General features: G+C 32.5%; 1 protein-coding gene across 1 annotated transcript in view; it reads right to left on the reverse strand.

The window, feature by feature from the left end:
• Positions 1–5,280: 5,280 nt before the first annotated feature.
• LOC127731039 (calcitonin receptor-like) overlaps positions 5,281–23,963 on the reverse strand; it is an 82,443-nt gene continuing 63,760 nt past the window's right edge. The window contains exons 8-13 of the mRNA XM_052239812.1: positions 18,141–18,207; positions 16,609–16,672; positions 14,127–14,206; positions 13,634–13,769; positions 11,318–11,359; positions 5,281–7,449 (exon numbers count right to left, since the gene is read on the reverse strand). Coding sequence (XP_052095772.1) covers positions 7,303–7,449; positions 11,318–11,359; positions 13,634–13,769; positions 14,127–14,206; positions 16,609–16,672; positions 18,141–18,207 — 536 coding nt within the window. The 3' untranslated portion in view covers positions 5,281–7,302. The remainder of the gene's footprint in view (positions 7,450–11,317; positions 11,360–13,633; positions 13,770–14,126; positions 14,207–16,608; positions 16,673–18,140; positions 18,208–23,963) is intronic.

Consider the following 23,963-nt stretch of genomic DNA (forward strand, 5'->3'; position numbering starts at 1 on the left):
GGATTATAATTTCAATACATAATATTAATTCACTATACATACAGTCGAGGACGTGTATGAATTATTTAATTACTTTTCCACTTCTATTCATATCCACTTCTATTCATATACTTTATACTGGAAATAATACTACATTGATAGAAATCATTGTTGTCAGATAACTTAGTAGGGAGATAATTTGGTATATGAATTGTACTTTTTCTCCTCACCTTTATTTCGTATAGGGCAATGTCCGTAGTCCTCTTTGTCGGGCCACAGCTTCTGTCATTGTGCTTAAAATAGTTTGTTACATCGACGAAAGACATAGTATTTGTAAGCCGTTGATTTTCCATTGCTCAGAAGGAGAATACCTAACGACGGTACAGTTTTCTTGAACTAATGTTTGTCGATATTCGAATTCTTGGATTAGTCTTTCCATATTTATCTTCACAAAAACATTATTTGTTATTAACCATGAATGAAAAGAAGCTAGCATTATCCTTTAACTTAACGTTCCGCTATAAAGGTGATGTCCTCCCACTAAATGATTCAAAGATTGGCGACTACTAATATGTTGAACCCATCTATCCCATCGAACGCGAGATAAAGGATAAAACAAATACAGTTAAGTCTGCCTCATATCTTGACTTACATCCAGAATTTGATCAAATATTTACGACAAAAGAGATGATTTCAGCTTCCCAATTGTGCAATTGAAGCAACATTCCAGCAGAGCCTGCAAATGGAGTATATACCCAGTTACGATACTAGTATTTCAGAGCTTGAATTTTTTTTCATGATTTCCTTGATAGAGGGTTGCTGCTTATAATAAAGCTATTAAACCAAGAGTTCCAAGTGGTTAAGTTGCAATCATCCCTTCGAAAATGCATTGGTATTGGTCATTTCTTTCCACTAAAAGTAAGTAACATTCTGCATCTGTACTTCGAAGGTACCAAATCTGTTTTTAGTTGACATAGATCGAAACAATATCTGTAGTCCAAGAAAGTCGGTAAAAATCCTGTGAGAATGTATATCCGACTTGTTCAATTCTCATCAACTTTGATTTAGCTTTTCGACTTTTTTTTTATTCGCCCACTACTGATAATTCTGATATAGAAGAAAAGCGCGTCTGAAGCAACAAGTTATAAGCCTTGTTTCTTTGGTGAGTTTTAAAGTGCGCAAAAACCTGCCGTTTGTTTCCTATCAAGACCATGTATCGAAAAAGTAAACAAAACAGTTCAAAACATGCAAAGTTCGGCTACCAACAGGTAATGACTAACCTGAACAAGGATATAAGAGACAACAAATTAGGGTCAAATGTTCTAGATACTAAAGGAAGCTAGCCTTGTTAGCAACAGCCACAATTGGACACCGTCTCTAATAACTGCTAGAATTATTTCATTGACCGAGGCTAAAGAGTTGAGTTGTCAAAAAAACGTATTTAATCCTGCATCGTTTTACATGATGGTCTTGAAGTATAGATTCTAGGTACTGGCGTTGTTTATCATCTTAATAACGTATTATAGTGTTCTTTTTATTTGTCTTTGTATATTTTTAACCTTTACTGCATTTTTGGTATTATTCCATATTGGTAGTTTAAAGTAGAGTATTCTATATGATTTGGATTTTGAATAAAACAGCATATTCACTTGAGAAAAAAGGATATTCACCGCGCTAAACGTCACATGCTTTCACATGTAACGTTACATGTGCCGCGGTGAATATCCTTGTTTCTTCTGGTACATCAAACGTTATGGTAAAATGTGTGATGTACACGGTAAATATGTGGCTTAATTGACTTTTGAAAAACTGATATTCACTTCGACCATCGGCCTCAGTGAATATAAGTTTTTCAAAAGTAAATAAAACCACATATTTTCATCAAAAGACATTTATTGTATAATATTCTTTTGGCGTGGCTCGGTATTTAATCATCCCGCCATTGTGTTATTGTGTTATTGTATATATATGGTCATTTGTTGTATTCATTTCTTTTAGCTTATTTGACATGTCTATAGAGTGTCTATTTGCCATTTAGTTTTTCTTTGTTGACATAGTTGGGTTTTTTTTTATAGTGATTAAGATCATAACACAATGTTACTGCTTTGCCCCACTTTTTAACATTTTTACCTAGTATGTCTGTTTGTTTTGCTCACACATTGTTGTCAATATAATGGAATTCTATGCGACTGTCATACAAATAAGAGGTTTAGCTAGCTATAACACCAGGTTTAATCCACCATTTTCTACATAAGGAATTGCCTGTACCAAGTCAGGAATATGACAGTTGTTTTCTATTCGTTTGATGTGTTTGAGCTTTTGATTTTGCCATTTGATAAGGGACTTTCCGTTTTGAATTTTCCTTGGATGTCGGGATTTTTTTTTTTTTATATTACACTATTCATATGCCTTTTCAATGTGAGAATATTATCGTCAGTTTCATGTTGAAAATTGTTGTTCCTTAAGGAATCTGGGTTTTTTTGCACAACTTTATTTTAGTTTCGGGCAAATTCGACCTTTACATTTGGTATAGACACTTGTCTTAGGTGAAAACTCTATCTATATTAACTTTTATGTTTCTTTTGATTTTGTTCGTTTTTAACTGCTCGCTTACTGTTAATACCGCCATCTCTTTTCCTATATTTTATTAACACTTAGTATATTAATGAATGTTTCTTTTGTCCGACGTATAATAAAATTTCATGATTTAGAAAATATCAAAAATTTGAATTAAAGTCAAATTTCGACATTTGAAAAGTTAAAATTTGAGTTTAAGTCGAAATTTTAATATTTTAGATGTCAAAATTTCGACTTAAAAAATAAAACGCGCAAAACAAATACATTTTAGTTATGTCCCTAATACGCATCCATATAATTCCATTTTTACTAAACGGAATAACACAGCAACTGAACTCGTTTGTTCTACAAAAGAATATTGAAGAATTTAAAATTGGAAAAAAGTTATATGATTGATCATCAACCAGAGGGCTTAAATTGATAGCAGGTGCACATCACTAAACTCTCTAACTATCTGACAATAAACAATGAAATAGATATGATGTTTTAATTGTTTAAAAACTGTTGAAGATGAAAATCATGTTATTTTACCTTGTCCTGTGTATAATGATCTTTTTATTTGCGGACCAAGATATTATTAATTATGTGCCAAAACCTGCAATTTTATTCTGAAAATACGCCGAGAAATTTTATATTGTAAATAATATCCCAATTATGCTGTATATTTTTATAATTCATGTTTGATTTTTAATGTATAATTATGTTGTTATCGTCGCTCATAAATCTGTACATATTGGCTTATGTATGTATCAAATACACCTTAAGGACGTTAGCCCGAATGTATGTATCAAATTTACAGCAAGATGTTATTGTCAATGCAGAATGATAGATTTCAATAATTTAGGAGGAGGTTTTTTCAGCAATTTGATCATACGATATTGAAAAGCATGATAAATGCAGGATATTCAATTTCATTTAACGACATCTCGGTGTAAATACAAATGTATCTTTCATGATTTTGTTGTATAATTGTATGCATAAGGTGAGACATAAATAAACAAGTGAAACTGTGAGCTACTGCTCACTGATGATACCCCCGCCCAAATATTTCGGTAAACAGGAAGTTGTTGAGTGATGAATCTGAAAACGCATCACACGGTATAGCTGACGCATATAAACCATGAAACCAAAGGAGTAGGTTCAGTAAGACCCCTTTTTGGCCCCAAAATATAACAGTTTTACAAAATTGTTAAAATGTAAACTTTTAGCTATTCATTGGAAAGTAGAATACTTCTGTTACATACGTATGGGCTGTTTTTGATAATACAATGCATATTTATCGGGTACTAGCATCATTAAGTCATGCTAAATTACTGAAATCTTCATAATTTTAGCATTTGAGTTAATTTTTAGACGGTTTCCGTCTTAAATGGACGTGGCCGCATTTGTGTTCATTCTTAATATTTAAATATAAGTTGTATTTGATGATAATACATAGCATATATAAAGGTTGAGGATGAACACGGATGCGGCCACTTTCATTTTTGACAAAAACCATCTGAAAAGTGACATATTATGGCATATTTGATAGATTTATAACATTTAAGCTTGAATATGAGCGTCTTTAATGACTAAATCAGTTCAAATCTTTCACATAAATAAATTGCTTCTACTAAAGTAGACACTTAAGTGTTTAAAAAGTGTCCAAAATCTTTCATCAGATGAACCTGAAATTTGGGGCCAAAATCGGCCCTTACCGGACCTACTCCTTTCAGAAATCCGTGTAATGTAGTTCCTGAGATAAATGTGGCGAAATTCAACTACTTGGATGTCATGTGTAAAATGATGTAAGTGTTCGGTAAACAAGAAGTTGTTGAGTGATGAATCTGAAAACGCATCACACGGTATATCTGACTTAAATAAACCCTGAAACCAAATTTCAGAAATCCTTATGATGTAGTTCCTGAGAAAAATGCGACTAAAAAATATTCATGGGACAGACGGACGAACGGACAGACAGAGGTAAAACAGTATACCCCCACTTTTTTAAAGCGGGGGTATAAATATTGAATTGAATTGAATATCCATTATTTACCTCTTTATTTACACACAGGTTTTTTTATTATCAGCACAATTCATCTGATAACGAGCTCAGTGTTTGTTTTTTCATTGAAAAATATTCAAGATTTTTACCAAATAAAATAACACAGCAACTGAACTTGTATGTTCTACAAAAGAGTATTAAAGAATTGAAAATTGGAAAGAAGTGATATCATCATTAACCAAAGCGCTTAACGTCATAGCAGGTGCACGTCACTAATCTCTCTAACCATCTGACAACAAATAAGGGCCTATTATGTACGGAACGCGCCACAAATGTTACAGTGTTAGCGCTTGAAGAAGATGAATCCAAAAAAGCACTTCGGACGCACGGAATTTGTAAAGTGTTATTTTTCTTTACTTCCACTACTGGTGGACTGTCAGATCCCGAATGTACAAACAGTTCAATAGCGAGTGCTTCGGTATTGACATGATTAAAAAAATACTTTTCTTTATAAATTCCCATCGATAACTGAGGAAACTATCATGAAACTGATGTTCCAACCCACTCTGACTGATGAATTTGGCTATTCTTTTAGATCCATTTTAGTCATATTACTCATAACGGTTCTACGTGTTTATAGAACCTTGGCTTTCAAAGGTAAATGCAGGAAAGCGCTTCGGACGCATGACATATATAATGAATTATTTTCATTATAATAATAATAATGACTTTATAGTAACTCAATAAGCATTCAATAATCTACTTTGAGGCACTCACGAAAAACATACAGAACAAGTACATGTATTACAAATATTACAATTTTTTGAACATACAATTCAACTTTCACGCTAAATGATTGTCTGTAGAACAAGAACAAAAATTATACATTATACATAAACATTAAAAAGTAAAATTACAAAAATACCGAATATAACAAAAAAAAATCCCGACATCCAAGGAAAATTTTAAACGGAAAGTCCCTAAGTAAATGTCAAATTCAAAAGCTCAAACACATCAAACGAATGAATAACAATTGTCACATTCCTGATTTGGTACAGGCATTTTCTTATGTAGAAAATGGTGGATTAAACCTGGTTTTATAGCTAGCTAAACCTCTCACTTGTATGACAGTCGCATAAAAAGTCAAAATCGAGTTAGAGAGTTGTTACATATCATTTATAGTTAAAACATCTACACATTTACTTTAAAAAGTACCAAGATTTTCACATAGTTTTTTTTTCATTTGGTAGTTTCTTCCAAAGTATTGAGGAGCTATATTTTAATGATTTTTCATCGAATTTGTGCTAGGCCTGACGAAGGCTAGATTATTGTTTGCAGAAGATCTTAAATTTCTGCTGTGTAGGTTCATAATCAGATAACATAATCTGTTAAGGTTATTAAGAGCTTTATTATTAAGAATCAATTTATGATAAGTAATCCTATATTTGAATTTTAACCATTTTAGCTCTTTAAATAAATTTACAGTAGGTGTTAGTATTGGTGCATCCAGTATAATTCTGGCAGCTCTTTTCTGCATCTTAACAATTCTTTGAATTCCATCTGCATTACGCTTTCCCCATATTGAGCAACAAAAATCAAATATGAACAGAATATAAGCATTATATGTCCATTTAATATGGCATACACATGTTAGCACCAAACTACATTTTCTGGCAGAATACGAAAACTTTAAAAGAGGACAGTGAGGACAATGTATAGAAGTTAACCTATGTTCAAATGTTGATTTCAGTCGTCCTTTTTCCAGCGAATTAGGACAATGTTAAAATAAAAACCACTGAACCGTTTTCTGACACAATGAAACTACGATGGAAATACTTTCAACTACTTTCTGACGTTTTTTAAAGTCAACTTAATGAGAGGATACGGTAAATGGTTTTCTGGCAATCTTTTGAATCTAAGATGAATAAAGCCTTCAACAAGCATTATGAAACTTTACACATTCTGTAGTTTGCTAGTAATATAGGGCAAACATACGCGAGAAAATAAAGTAGGACGCTTTCTACTAAAATTTCAAACTTCAAGGTAGAAACATAATCAATCATTTTCTTCTTTTAAATTATTCAATTTCGTACAGAAGGAATTTCAATCGAGAATAGCCGTAACGGGAACTACAAAGTATGTGATTAATGGGGGGAAATTGAAGATTGTACTATAAGCATGATCAACTGATGCATGATGGTGGCAACTGTAAGACTAAAGCACCTCATCGTAATTATCTAACTACTGTGTCAATTGTTAATAACTAATGATAAATCAACAGATTAATTTACTTTATTTGGGGATTTGATTCAAAAAGGATATAATACAGTTAAAATGCATTATTATGTAAGCATTACACAGAAAGACATACGAGGAAAAAAACTTTAAAATCTGATAATTGTTTGCCATAATATTTCGTGTCTGAAATACACAACACCGGGACTTAAGTACATAGCAATGGTCATAGATACTGTAGCTTACTGTTACTTACATAATCATCTCTGCATATTGCTAATCGAGTAAAACAGATAACGCGTAAACAAATTTTGCAATTATTTACACATTACAAATCTATACTATCCACAACAACCCAGCTGACCTTTTAGACTTGTAATGATCATAGGTCAACAAATTGCACTAAATGAAACACATTCATTCTCAAAAACGATAGCACAGTCATTTTTCTAACAGCTCACCAATTACTATTGTGTAATGATAATTATATTTGAAACATTTTCTTTGTGGTCTGCCATAACGACTGATCACGTGACAGATGTAGCAACACCCGACACGTGATCCACTAGGGTGTAAGATGTCGTGCCTATGGTTGAAGGCGCTCTGTAACGTCCTTTACTTGTAAAAGTACTTTCCCTGTGAAGAGCCCATTTACGTTTTATAACTGTAATTACCTGAAAGATAGCACAATATATAATTTTAACAACTTTTTTTATACTGCGTATGTTGCGTCAAAGATATACATTGCACATGCATTCTGCATAAATGTAAATATGTGTACGGTTGCTATGTTATTACTGCAGGGTTTTAAATAACATTAGGCGCAACCATGATAGGCATATAACAGTTCTTTAAATTTTGTAAAGTTTTACTTTTCCGCAAAATAGTTATTACGTTTGCTCGAAAAGGACATACTTCTTTCTGCAGTTTATCAGAAATACCTGGTTAGTAACCTATAATTTTTGTTAATGAAAGTATTTCAAGGGTTAACTTGGATATACAAATATGATCCCTTGGACTCTGACATTCGGCTGTAAAATCCATGATAATGGGGACGTCTGTCTAGCTGTGCAGGGTGTTCAAATACAAAGCCACGCCGTGTCGGAAGTGGGATATTAACTCCAAAGCTTTCTTTAGCGTACCAGTATGTGCCAAGTTATATACACATTAAAAAACACATGCAACAATTCTTTGAGGGGTCAGTAGGTGGCCTGTTGCTAGTCAAAATTTCTGCTCTTATCCAAATTGCACTCTTTTCATAGAAAACAGTCCTCAAAGTCGACCCATTTTGCCGATCATACCTATTGTATTAACTGTTAACTAATTCTTGTCCTGAGTAAGCATGAACTATTCGCCACAGGACGTCAAGCAAGCACCAATCAATCAATGTTTAAGGAAAGAAATGCATACACACAGATTATCTGATCATTCAATAAATCCAGACATTGTCTACATGTACATGTGTAACATTTGATTTTTATATTTATTCAGTTCATAGAATAGAGAATGTAAATGGGGAATGTGTCAAAGAGACAACAACCCGAATAAAGAGCAGAACACAGCCCAAGGCAACCAATGGGTCTTCAACGCAACGAGAAAATCCCGCACCCGGAGGCGGGCGCCAGCTGGCCACTAAACTATACTAGTTCAACGGAATGGACGTCACACTAGACTCCGAAACTTCTAAATGAACCAATTTTTAAAAAAAACACACACATACTTACAAAGACTAGAGGTTCCCGACTTGGGATAGGCGCTATATGCGGCGGGGTTCAACATGGTTTGTGAGATCTCAACCCTCCCCATATACCTCTAGCCAATGTAGTCCTATATTCTTAGGATAATTATGCGTATAAAAAAAATCAATAGAGAATTTTGAACAGATATATCATGTTATGGAGGGGTATTTGCGAAAAATACCAGTCAAGGGACGGTGAAATCACCCAAGCCGCTAGGCGAGGGAAATTTTGTCCCAAGACTGGTAAACGTCTACCAACAGTGACATCGTGTTAGGTGTTGTACGATCTCACTAAAGAAACCCGGCTTATAAACTGGCGCACTAGACGCGCGTCAGAATATTTGGATAACGACTAACCGCATATTCATTTGCATTATTTTTTACTACGATTATCACCCTTTTTATGATACGTAGGCAAAAAGGTAGATTTATGAAAAGGCAACTCTCAATCGAAAGCCCAATTATAATTACTCTTATCATATATTCTTCTAGATAAGCATGTCTTGAGTTTGGAATGGTGATTAATTTTAAATATTTATATAGTTTTCATTTTTGTACACATTATGAAAATATTGAAGTTGTTTACAACTCTCTAAAAGTATACATATATATTCATATGGAGAGTTGTCTCATTGGCACTCATACCACATCTTCTTATATCTATTCACCTTCATTACACTTTTTCCTTTAAAATGTTCCTATTTCTTCAGAGCGAAAATAGATGATTCTTCAAATGTGTGATCTGCTTGTTATATTTTTACTTCCTCATCGAAAAAATAATATGGTATACATGAATGAGACTGTAGTTCATATCAAATAGACATCTGTCAACAGTAAACATGTGTCTAAACAGCTCTTATTAAGTCGCTCCGAGTATAAAAAAAGATGCAAATATATTTAACATTAAGATATGTAATCAACTAATCAACACCAATTTACCAACAACAACAAAAAAGATTTGACATAAGACAACCACTAACAAGGTTCCTGAATGTAAATAGGCGTATAAACATGTATCGGGGTCAAAATGTGGGGATTTTTAGATCTTAATTCTCCCCTTTTTTAAATCTCTGCCAGTGTGATTCGGTGTCAAGTGTTAACTCAGGCAGTCTCAATGCCAGAAATTGATGAAAGTTGATGGTCCCCATTATAATCAAAGTACTGAAGTACTGAACACCGGATGACCACAAGTTCTTGAGGATGGTCAAAAGCACTTGTCTCAGAAAAAAAAACAACATATCTCTTTACCTGAAACTGAGGTTAATGTACAGAGATATATTTTTTTCTGAGACAAGTTCGTGCGTGGATGATGAATAAATGACAGGAAATTCATCTTCACCGTAATAACTACATGTATTATATTGTAGTGATACAAGTATACACTGATTTGTTGTTATATATTATATTAAAATAACAGTTACATACATATATGATTTGCATCCATTTGTATATCATTCTATTCTACTATTCTAATAATAGTGCAATGCAAGTGCATGGTGGACACTTTTCTAAGATTGGATACGAGTAGGCATTCATATTTTCCCGCAAAAACAATTACAGAGTTACCGGTCCTTCAAAACGTTCTTTGAGATATTCTTCCGCATGCTTTAACACAATTTTTCGGTACGTGTGCATTGATATTATCAATGATTTTTTACTTATATATATATATATATCTAACTACAAAACATTTTCATATTATTAATTTATGTTGTAAACAAAAATATTTTTATCAGTATTCATTGAAGAGATGTATTTATTTCAAACGATAAGGAATGTTATTTTGCATTCGTTTATGTGCGCATATTTATCATGTTTATAGATCGGTTACAAACCCAAAACTAATTTACATAATGGAAATCTAGGCGATAGCAATACATCGGGATGACCTCAGGGTCATCGCGATGTAAAAATAACATCAAAGTATTGTTAAGACGATATGAATGCCCCACACAAGCATGCATACTAGTTACGCCGCTGTGTTATTATAACATTACGTCGTACTTCTAAACGTTGATGCTTAAAAGTCAAATTTGGTATGTATGCTAATAGAATGAGTAAGATGGTTATTCCATTCATAAACCCCTCCCCGAATTAGAAAAAAAATAATTGTAAGAAATTGTTCTTTGTATAATAATTGTCCTTCAGATATAAATAACTTCATCATAATTCTAGAAGTCCTAGATAAATTATTTGATAAAAACAAATAAAATTTGCAATTCTGTGTCAAAATCATCGTCAACAAATGTTCTTCACAGAGTTTATGAACTGTTATCCTATGTAAACACACATCTGTCTTCAGAGAAAACAAAGTTAAGTTTAAACCAGTGATGGTGTCGAATATTGATAAAATATAATAAATTAACTTACCCGACGAACTTTGAGGGGTAAACTATAATTCAACCATTAATCAAAGGGAGTTATTTCAATAATATCAATATACATCTAAAATAACTCGATTATCCATCATGGTTGGGCATGAAAGGTATATATCCCCCCCATTTCCACTCGACAAAATAAAAAAAATATGCGTTGTACATGTCCAAACTTTAAGTTCTTCGGTCGTTTAGTTAGTTTGTACTGATGAAACATTATCAAATAGTGAATAAAAATAACGAACGAGACAACAGGTTTTAGTATCTCACTGACGTTTTCACAATTATCACTTGCATATTTTGTGGGGGAGGTGTATGTAATGGTTGGGGAGACGTTAAATATCAGTTATAAATAAATTTAAGTGCAAAGAAGTTTTAAAGCATATTTTTCTCTATTCAATATCGCATTGATCAAGATGAATTATTTACCTCTCCATTGCAGAAGCAAAATATGATGGAAACAAACGCCCCCTGAAATATAAAACAATTATAGTTGATTTAACTGTTTTATAATGTTTTGAAAATGTAGCTGTAATATGACATGTATACTTTTATATCGAATACTCAAAACATAAATACGTCTGTTAAAAATCTAAAAGCTAAAATAACACATTTACTGCTATAGTTTGAATGTTTATTCAATTTCAACAGCATAAAGCGTAATACAACTCGAAAAAGGTGATTTCAAAGAATGATTATCTCCTTTCAAGTATCAATTATATAAAATATTAGTCTCTTCGTATCAATAAAAGGAAAAAGAAATGAACAAACATTAAATTGGAAAGGAAGCACCTCTTAATGACAAACAAGTAGCTACTTCATCAATTACTGTCAAAGTCCAAGAAGATAGATCGTAAAGTGGAAACACTTTCTATGCGTTAGTTTAGTTAAGAGCAAGGTTAATTATTTTGTGAAAGCTTCATCACGGGGCTCATTTAGGATTAAGTCTTTTATGAACGTTAATTATCTAAAGTTTTACTGATCAAAATATAATTTGTTACTTTTTCGGGACCTCTAGAAACCTTTTTTGCAGAAGAATTCTATCCGTCAACATTGAGAACAGAAGACTTAGATGTCCGGTTCCCTGTTTGAATGATCCATCTTGACACTGTCAGACATAAATCAATTCGGATAGTCATCAAATAGACCTCAATTATGACCAATCAAACAATGTTTCACGTATTATTTGTTTAATAATTTATAGATGCAATAAAAATATGCCTTCCAGGAAAAATCATAAAAAAACAACATTCGAGTCCTGTACGTAATCGACAATCATTACTAGAAATGATTTTTTCCGTCTTGATTCTCGGTCAGACAAAAGTAACATATCAACAGTGACCTTAAAAAGGTAATATTCACTGAACTTGTGATATCAATAAAAGAAAGCATAATTCTAGTTGCATATTCATCAAATAAACGTTTTGTTTATTCTCACGCTTTTTTTCATTGTAGTTTTTATAGTCTTATTCTGAAAAAAAAAAAACATGTTTGAAAAGGTTTGTCGACAATCAGTTTTCAATGCTAAAACAAGTCTCTGATTTTTTTTTTTTTTTTTTTTTTCGTAAAAATGGGATTTCATGGAAAATATGTAAAATACTTAAATATAAAACAATAATCCTCCCAGAACACTTTATTTCGCTTGATATGTTTGTTTACCATTGCGTTGTCAGTTTTTCTTCCACTATGAGTTTGATATCTCCTAGTATCTTCCACTAGGTAAAAAGTTAAAGAAAATAGGATACAAGTTTGAGTTGTTATTGAGTATGTTTTTATAGTTCACGTTATGACAATCATTCGACAAAACATGTATTTTTTCCTTTACACTTTCGTTTGTCTATGTTAGCTCTCTTTACCATGAACATAGAACTTGTCTTGAGACATGCACATAAAGAATTTATCGGGGATGAATTAGCATGATGGTGAGAGATCACCCCTTCACTAACATGGGATAGCAGTGACACAGTACACCATGACAACAAATTGTAAAAATCAGTTGGAAAAGGCTTTACTCACCGGATCGGCACGGAGCAACAAAAAAAAACTACAAGATGAAAAATAAAAAAGGAACCGATCTAGGAGTACTCTCATTTTCTAAAAGCTAGATCAAAGCCAAATAAATAATGTTTTGGCAGACTTGAATATATTTGAAAGAACAATTGGAGGTCTTTCTACCTTTGTAATCAAATTGTTTATAACTAAAAAATAAAAGAAATGCTTAAAATAAAAATAATAAAAATGATACTCTATACGCAACATTTCAATTAATCACAATGTAATTGTCCGTTTAAATCTGTCGCCTTATAAGTCACTTTGGATATTTTAAGAAAGCTGATTTCACATTAATTCAAAATAAATATGGTTGCTCTTTTATTGAAATGAGGGAGATAATCAGCTTATTCCGATTTCCATAAAATCAAATCTGAGACTAAGGATGACTTACTTTACGTTGGTTCTATAAAGTACGGAGTGGCTCGGTACTTTTCTAGACAAGCGTTAATATTAATTATATAACTTTAAACCTTTCTCTAGTCTAGACAATTGAGAATGGATTTAACAAACTATTAAAGATCTGCTGTCAATACCAAATTCCTAATCCGACAAAGTGCAATGGGATCAGAAAAGTGGTATCAGTAAAGTGTTCGCTCACATAACATTATCAGCCAATACCGAGTGAGGTAGGATAACCAAATTGCTTCCCCTATACAAATACGCGACATGGCACATAGGCGAGAAATAATTTACCTGTAATGATAAATGAAGTGCTACAACTATTAGGTAAACCTCTTCCCAACTAGATCCTTCGACTGGTTTGATAGGGAACAATAAGTACTGTATACCAAGCAATGGAATAAGAATTAATGTTGCTCTTGTGGCTTTTCTGTTTAGTATAAAAACTTAAATAAATGCTAAAATTATATATCTATGAAACGCTCACTTTTATCTTATTACAAATAAACTGCATAAAATGAAATAATAACACAGAAAATTGATCATGAAAGTACTTTTTAAAAACACTAATTGAAATAAACGTAGAAATCATTCACCTTCAATTGCATTAAATAAATTGTAATATGCATACTTATTTTAATAGTTCTCAAATGTTAACGTTTTTGTTTCTCGTATGTGAAATTGTCGGATAATTGTAACTCGTACGAGATATAAAGAGTACAATAATTGAATTATACGTAAAATGAAAACGAGATATTTCTTTGTCTGTTTACTATTGTCTATTTACCTTGTCTGTCCTGCTTCTGGTATCTGTCGTAGTTTTGTTATCAACAATCTCACTATATTGCACAGAAAAATCAAATTCAACTGTAAAATATAAAATGAATCAAAATTTTATTTTCAATAATTACCTTAAAGGAACTGATTATTCACCGATTTGCGACGGCTATAATTATAAAAAATGTCATTCTGGCTTCAGGCTGCTTACATTTCTGTTGCTGGACATAAATAATATCTCAACAAAACTTGGTTTGCAAATGTCCTAAAAGAAAAGTCCAAATCGAAATTTGAGTCAATAGTTCAAAGACACGGTCAAAGTAGAAATTGAAAGACTGATATTTGGACAAATTTTGGTTATCCATTTTCATGGCTTTTGAGATTTTTAAAGATGTAATTCATAAAGAGTGAAAACTATCCTGTTCAAAATCACACTAAATCGATGCCATTAACATTAACATCTCAAAATAGCAATATTATTGTCGACAGTAACACTAAAGTTATAAATCGAACCATTCTTATGTCGTCTGACAGCGTACATCTGTCGCTAGCGACTCATAGGGACTACATAACAAAACACATTGAATACTAGTATTTCAATTTCTGAACTGAATGATAAGGGTATTTCCAATATCAAGTCAGGCAATTTCCAAAATATGCTTAAACCATTTCGAGACAGCAGCCGACACATGCTTCCATGGAAGCCTCACATGATATATATTCTTATTTTCACGCAGCGTTCTGAATTTAGCAACCGTTAAGGTGGACCCTGCATATATTCGGAAACGACTTGTTTCATCATATGGCAAAATCCTATTTCCCTTAGTTGTAGATTCAAAATATAAATTATATCAAATTTGCGCATATTCCAGTCTTTTTCCGTCTTGGATCTAAAACTACCGTGCCTTTGAAAACTTCCTTTGGCGGATATTTACAAATATGTTGTTTAATTTTAAGGAAAAATACTTTTACGAAATTGGAAGGATGTAGTCATCGTGTTTTTAAACAATTTGGCCAAAAAACTTAAAAGAGCAGACAAGATAAAAGTAATGTAACCTGAACATTCAACCTGCAGGGTGTTTCTCTATATGCGAAAAAATCATGAACAATCTCTTCTTGTATCCTTATTTCTATTTTGAATCTTGATTTTTTACGATTTTTCGTTATTTTATATAGCAATTGTACTACGGATACGCTTCCGATTTTCAAAAACTGAAAAGGCCTAAAGATTTTCAAAATGGACAGTGTTCAGTTGTATACGAACAGAAGGCAAAAAACATGTACAATTCACCTATAAGCGGATAAATTGTTGATTCTACTTAGGAATTGGCACATTTGCATTTTTATTTTAGGGGCATGTATACTCCTATTGTAATGGCTGTCCTCATGATAAGGCAATATGGCCGCTATGCAAATTAGCAAAGTATCCCAATTTTGGCATATGATCCTATATAACAGACGAAAATCCGGATGCATGCGTCAGCAATATTTGAGGAGGAAAACCTATAAAAATGAACTAACAGCATATTCCTCTTTTTTTCCCACCTGAATTGTAAATAATACAACATACATTGTGTAACCCAGAAAATTAAATATTTCGACAGGAAAGATAAATCGAAGAGCATAATTTTTCATTTCATCTTGCATACAATCCAAATACTATTTCTGTTGTCATGAATACAGTTTCAATAGGCTTTAAATACATGAAAGACGTAAAATCTTATTACGATTGGTGCCACAAGTGAAGCAGAAACTGTACACCTGCATTAACGGTATCCTGTATAAGATCTTAGCTCAGGTTAACGATATCCTGTATAAAATCTGAGCTCAGGTTAACGATATCCTGTATAAAATCTTAGCTCAGGTTAACGATATCCTGTATAAAATCTTAGGTCAGTTTACGATATCCTGTATAAAATCTTAGCACAGGTTAACTGCATTGTGTATGAAATCTTAGCTAACGTTGACTATATTGTGTATGGAATGTAACTTAATCATGTTAACTATATTGTGTTAAAATCTTAGCTCTCGTTAGCTATATTCTGTATGGAATCTTAATTCAAGTTAATTATATTGTTTAAGGATTCATAACTCGTTTTTAAATACATTGTGTATGGAATCTCAATTCATTTTAACTATATAGTTTAATGAATCTAAGCCAACAGCGATTGTAGACTTATGGATGACATCCAAGCTAAAAGGTTCTGACTTCAATTCTAGTTGGATAAACTATTGACCACCATTTACTGCAGTGTGGATCAAATGTTTGCTAATGTTAAGTCTCTTGTGTATGAAACTTTAGCCAACGTTGATTGTAGACTTATGGATAACATCCTAGCTATAATATTATTACTTCAACTCTAGTGTTGATAAAATCTCGACTAACATTTAGTGCAGTGTGGATCAAATCTAAACTAACGTTATCAGTAGTATGGATATAGTCTTAATCAAATTGGATTAAGACTTACTATGTCTTGTTCCTAAATACTTACAAAAATAGATGCTACCACTGGAGCAAACATTATCCACTGTAATGTACTTTCTTGATTCCAACAACTGTAAGAAGAACATCAATCTACCCTTCAATGTTATAGTAATTAAGATGTGTGATTAATTTTCAATCTAGGTCCGAATCAAAACAAGGATCTATTGACAGATTAGACTAAGGTATAGAGGTTTTTTATTACATTCAATTTGCTTAACACTTTAAAGAAATCTTCAGTTTGGAGAATATTAATTAAAGCTCGTCGTTACTGATGAAAATGACTCAATGCGTTGACTTTATACATAAAATACCCGACTTTGATTTATATCCGAGACTTGTATTTGTACTGTATTTGTTCTTATGTAAAATAATGCAGCATTTCGAAATAACAATAAATAATAAACAGCTGCGCTCATGCGCATGATACGCCCGTCGCTTTTTTAAAGAATAAAGTTCAATAACTTCTCAATGTCATTTCAGAAATTTATGAAAAACTAAAAGGAGGTTATCTTAATAGATATAAACCAGTCACCAAAGTTTCATGAAAACTGCTCAAAGCACTATATTGTCCGAAAACTGGAAAATCACCCCCTTTTTATGAATAAAATCCCATAACTCGGAAACGTAAAATCTAAAAATTTATAAAAATCGAAAGGGAGCTTATGTCAACAGATATAAACAATTCACAAAACTTTCATGAAAACTGCTGAAAGTATTTCTGAGTTATTGTCCGAAAACTGGAAATCCCCCTTTTTAATGAATAAAATCTCATAACTCGGAAACTTAAAATCTAAAATTTATAAAAAAAAGAAAGGGAGCTCTCGTCAATAGATATAAATAATTCACCAAAGTTTCATGCAGATTGATTAAAGTGTTTTTGAGTTATTGTCCGACATGTTGACGACGGACGGACAGGCGGACGGACAGACGGGCAGACGGACGGACGGACGGACAACGGTATACCATAATACGTCCCGTAAACGGGCGTATAAAACATTACAAACTTGTTGTTGTTGGTCTAATTTTTTGTGCATCGAAATCCATTGCTTCCGTATTTAATCATATATGGATTATTTTTTATTTCTTATTTCTTATTTAAACGGACCTGCAAATGGCAACAATTGCTTAACTCCAATTTTGCTTGAAGGAGTCATAATCTCGATGATAATGATCTAGATCTAACAACTATTCGACTAGTGATCCCATAATACTAGGTAACAATCCTTATTAACCATATCTGAGGTGAGATATATATATTTTGGCTTTGGTGAATTTTTCATGCCACATATATGAAATACTGAGGCCACTCTAGTAGAAAAAAACAACCAAGAGACCTTCAGATGATAAAAATGACGCAATAACTTGAAAATTACATTTTTTTACTTTCGTTCGAGCAAAAACGTCTTTTTCAGACTTTAAAGTCTATGGCCTTCGTAGTAATGCAATAGATGTAATTTAGTGTTCTTTTCGTATGTTTTCACCTACTTTCTTTTAAATACTGTAGTAAAATAACCAAAAAATGGTAGCGCTTATACCTACAGTATATTATCATCTTTGCTTGAGGCTCTTACTGCTGTATAAACTCCTACTAACACAAACGGACACACTGAAAATATATACATTGTGTACATTACTTGAGTCTCTTACTGCTGTATAGACTCCTACTAACACAAACGGACACACTGAAAATATATACATTGTGTACATTACTTGAGGCTCTTACTGCTGTATAGACTCCTACTAACACAAACGGACACACTGAAAATATATACATTGTGTACATTACTTGAGGCTCTTACTGCTGTATAGACTCCTACTAACACAAACGGACACACTGAAAATATATACATTGTGTACATTACTTGAGGCTCTTACTGCTGTATAGACTCCTACTAACACAAACGGACACACTGAAAATATATACATTGTGTACATTACTTGAGGCTCTTACTGCTGTATAGACTCCTACTAACACAAACGGACACACTGAAAATATATACATTGTGTACATTACTTGAGGCTCTTACTGCTGTATAGACTCCTACTAACACAAACGGACACACTGAAAATATATACATTGTGTACATTACTTGAGGCTCTTACTGCTGTATAGACTCCTACTAACACAAACGGACACACTGAAAATATATACATTGTGTACATTACTTGAGGCTCTTACTGCTGTATAGACTCCTACTAACACAAACGGACACACTGAAAATATATACATTGTGTACATTACTTGAGGCTCTTACTGCTGTATAGACTCCTACTAACACAAACGGACACACTGAAAATATATACATTGTGTACATTACTTGAGGCTCTTACTGCTGTATAGACTCCTACTAACACAAACGGACACACTGAAAATATATACATTGTGTACATTACTTGAGGCTCTTACTGCTGTATAGACTCCTACTAACACAAACGGACACACTGAAAATATATACATTGTGTACATTACTTGAGGCTCTTACTTCTGTATAGACTCCTACTAACACAAACGGACACACTGAAAATATATACATTGTGTACATTACTTGAGGCTCTTACTTCTGTATAGACTCCTACTAACACAAACGGACACACTGAAAATATATACATTGTGTACATTACTTGAGTCTCTTACTGCTGTATAGACTCCTACTAACACAAACGGACACACTGAAAATATATACATTGTGTACATTACTCGAGTCTCTTACTGCTGTATAGACTCCTACTAACACAAACGGACACACTGAAAATATATACATTGTGTACATTACTCGAGTCTCTTACTGCTGTATAGACTCCTACTAACACAAACGGACACACTGAAAATATATACATTGTGTACATTACTTGAGTCTCTTACTGCTGTATAGACTCCTACTAACACAAACGGACACACTGAAAATATATACATTGTGTACATTACTTGAGTCTCTTACTGCTGTATAGACTCCTACTAACACAAACGGACACACTGAAAATATATACATTGTGTACATTACTTGAGGCTCTTACTGCTGTATAGACTCCTACTAACACAAACGGACACACTGAAAATATATACATTGTGTACATTACTTGAGGCTCTTACTGCTGTATAGACTCCTACTAACACAAACGGACACACTGAAAATATATACATTGTGTACATTACTTGAGGCTCTTACTGCTGTATAGACTCCTACTAACACAAACGGACACACTGAAAATATATACATTGTGTACATTACTTGAGGCTCTTACTGCTGTATAAACTCCTACTAACACAAACGGACACACTGAAAATATATACATTGTGTACATTACTTGAGGCTCTTACTTCTGTATAGACTCCTACTAACACAAACGGACACACTGAAAATATATACATTTTGTAAACTAAAAGGAAATTAATCGGGTTATGTTAATATAGAGATATCGCATACACTTTAAAAAGAACAATCCTTTGGGGAAAATAATATTGGAAATAATTGATTGGAAAATACGAACAGTAGTAACAGAAGGAAGATACAAATCAAAAAGGGTTAGTCGATGAAAGACAGAACGTCAACAAAAGTATCAAATTTAGAGAAAGTTTTTCAATTGTGTTCTTGTCAAGTTGATTTTTGTGGATTGATGCACTAATGACACAAATGTCATACCTTTTTGTTTTGCTTAAAATAATTTTTAAAGTCCTGTTTCTGAAACAGAATGATATTGATCTTAACTTAAAAATTAGAAACCATTCAGCTTTGCTGTTCACATCATTTTGACGTCACCTGAGGAATCTAACATTGCTGCATCGAAGAGATACTCTCCGAACGATGGGTTACGAGTTGGAATATTTTATCCTCTGAGAGACAGCACAAATTAATAATAGAATAAAGGTCATTCTTAAAGAACAAAAATCGTATAATCTGTTATACAAAACAGATGAATTTCTGTAAAACCTAGAAACTTTACGTTAACATATAAATGTTTGTCGAATTCTCTGTGCTTTTGACCTTTAAGTTATAACTTTAAAATTTGTGATAAATAAGGTTCAATGTATTAAGGTAATTTGATTCAGTAATCAACTTTCAGCAAGAAGCACATTAAAAAGAAAGATATTAATTTGTAGTATATACGTTAAGTACTGAACACATATTTCCCTGTGGATCATCAGATCACGGATGTGTCAAGCTTATTCAATTGATTATAGTAGAAATTAACCCTAAATGCATTTAATGCACATTTCACAGTCAAAAATACAGAATTCTAACTGGAAATTGCTCCTTAATGAACCAGATCTATTTGTAACACGCAAAAGATACTTTGTCACATTTTATAGAGTTCATTTTAAAAAGTTTTTAATGTCATTTGACTTGTGGTACACGATCACTTGCTAGACGTTGTGGATAAAATGTGCAATGAATTCAAAACCACGTAACGTTATCTATTAAACTTAAAAATTATTAGATGCATGATTTATACTAGATATAAATAAGAGTAGCAAACATCTATCATGTATTAAAAGTTAATTGATTTTCGAACAGTGTGCTTCTAGTATTATAAATGATGACTTTGTGAAACCATGAACTTTCATTTACAAATGTACTAATGGCGTGTTCAAAGATGTAGCTTTTTAGAATTAAAACACTGTAGCAAATTTAAGTGAAGTCATGAAAACAATTGATGGATGTCCAATAAATGAAACAAATTGCCCCTAAACGCCCGTTTTTTTAAAACTACACAAGTCTTAAAAAGTCTTAGTTCTATATACTTTTGTGATATATATCAATATAGTTTCGCATGCTATATCTTTACGAACATGATAAAATGTTGTAACTAACTATATTTACAAGAAAATAATGATCAAAAATTACAGAAGGTGCAATGTATTTGTAGAAGAAGAAATAGATGTTAAGTTAGATTAAACTGTTTTGGTTTGACGGCAAAGGCTGTAAATATGTTAATTTCATGTTAGAATGAAAACAAATTTCAGTCTTAATGACATGATCAAAGACGCCTCAACCCATCCATACCACTACAAAAGCGCGTATTAGAGTGTCAAGTGTTAACAAGTCACGATACCCATGACAAATTGTGAATTAAATATTAATACAAATAAAAGGGAATTATTGTACAAGGATGTTGTTACAAAGTCTACCAAGCAAAGTACCCTAAGTTTCCCATAAATGTATACCCTTGGAGGGATTTCAATCATTTTCAAGATATGTGAACATTTTCAATGTGCAAGGATTGGGGATTACCCTGGGAGATCACATTATATTTTATTCGAATTGCTGTCAGATACAACCTTTCTCTGAGATAATTCATATCTTTTACGGTTTGTTTTTAGTAATTGAAACATAATGTTCAATGTCACAGGTCAAGGTCAAAAGGTCACTATTAACTGTAGACCCTTAAATAGGTCATATTGTCTCATGATCATTATTGAAGATACCATGTCCCTTTTTTCTAAATACAATTTTAAACATCTACATATGAAAGGGAAAATTCCTGTACAGTTTCAAAGTAATCGTCACAAGGTATTGTCTACAACAAAATATTTAAAAGAAATAAAAAAAATCCCATTTTCCACTTTCCATGGTAGCAGCAGCATTTTGAAAATTTTTAAAGTGAAACTGCACATATACATATGGTGGTTATTATTTTGAAGAAGTGTCGTCAAAATTGCACCAATAATCTCTGAGAAATGATCGAACAAAAATGTTTGAAGAAGGATAACAATTAGAATTGCAATTGTAAGCAATCTCGAATGATACCCCGAACTTACAGCTTGCAAGGTCACGGTGGCAAATTTTGAAACCTTCAATCAGTACGTGTACATATATGATGGCAGCACACAAAATTATGTAAAGTTTCAATAAGTTTTTTCACATGTTTAATATTTTATGGAAACGGTGAACATTTCGAAATATTTCAAAATCTATTTCACATCTTAACATTACAAGAGTTTCATTGGCTTTTATCTTTTAATCGTTAAGACCATACTCCTACTTTAATGTGTTTCCAATAGGGTTTTTAAAATGCTCACACGTTTGCAGTTTTCATGTTAACTACTGTCATTTTGCAAAATCCGAAGTAAGGTGCACATCTACACATGGTGGTCATTACCATCGTAAAGTTTCATCATGCAAAATCATTGAATACTTAATTAGGAGACCTGATTTTTTGTGTCGCTTCTCTGTCTTTCAGACCAAATGAATCAATATGGCTCGCTACCCTAATGGTAGTATACAAACTGTAGATTGTTATTCTCTCTTATGGATATTCGTTTTGGTTTAGTTTTGGGGGAATAGTTCGGAACACACAGTGATTTCCAAATTTCCTTTCCATCATTACCATCGGTTTCGGGAAAAAAAATAAAAGATGTGGTAAAATTACCAACAGAGACCAAATGATAATGAAATTAACAACTATAGGTCACCGTACGGCCTTCAACAATGAGCAAACCCCATACACACAGTAAGCTATAAAAGGCCCCGAAATGTCAAATGTTAAACAATTCAAACGAGAAAGCTAACAGCCTAATTTATGTACGATACAATAAATGAAAAACAAATATGATATACAATGTACAGCAACAGACGACAACCACTGAATTACAGGCTCCTGGTTATGCCTACTACTTCCTTTCTTTTTTTTTAAATTAAATATGTTTTCTGGTTCTTATTGTAAACACAGTTACAAATTGTATTGAGAACATTGATAACAGTACCTTTTGTTCATTATGAATGATCATTCTTTTAATTTTAATCATTGCCAATTAACATCAGTTTTAGCTTTTTGTTGTTGTGTATATTTCAAAATAAAATTATGTGTGCACTGGTATGTAGAAATAATATTGTATATATATCAAGATTTATCTATAATTGATACCAACTTCTAAAGTACAATCATTTAACAGTTAGACGAACTATATTGTTTTGGTTCTTTTTATTTCTTGACGCCTCATTTTTAACATACAAAAATACTGATTTGGCTTACAACGAACAAGAATCAATCTCTTTCTGAACCTTTCTAGCTTTGAACATACTGTAAGATGTGCCGTCAAAGAATATAACCATCAACGAGGTTCCTAACATGAGACAGACACATGAATATATGTTTAACTAATTTTATGATTACAAGCATTCACTTTTCAATTTCAATATACTAACAAAACATACATAAAAGAACAAACAATATTTACACTTGGTCCATTGGAAGGTTGCTGATGATAATTTTAGTCTGGGAAAACATGATTTGTTTATTAATGGTAAGTGGCTTTGGGGTAGCTTTCGGTTATTGCGAATGTTCTTGAATCGATTATTTGTGTCATTCTTTGGTCTTCTGGTTATACTTTTGTGCTTCGTAGCAATTTGATGAATCGAACCA

The sequence above is a fragment of the Mytilus californianus genome, unplaced genomic scaffold, assembly GCF_021869535.1.
Source record: "Mytilus californianus isolate M0D057914Y unplaced genomic scaffold, xbMytCali1.0.p SCAF_2, whole genome shotgun sequence".
Lineage (NCBI taxonomy): Eukaryota > Metazoa > Mollusca > Bivalvia > Mytilida > Mytilidae > Mytilus > Mytilus californianus.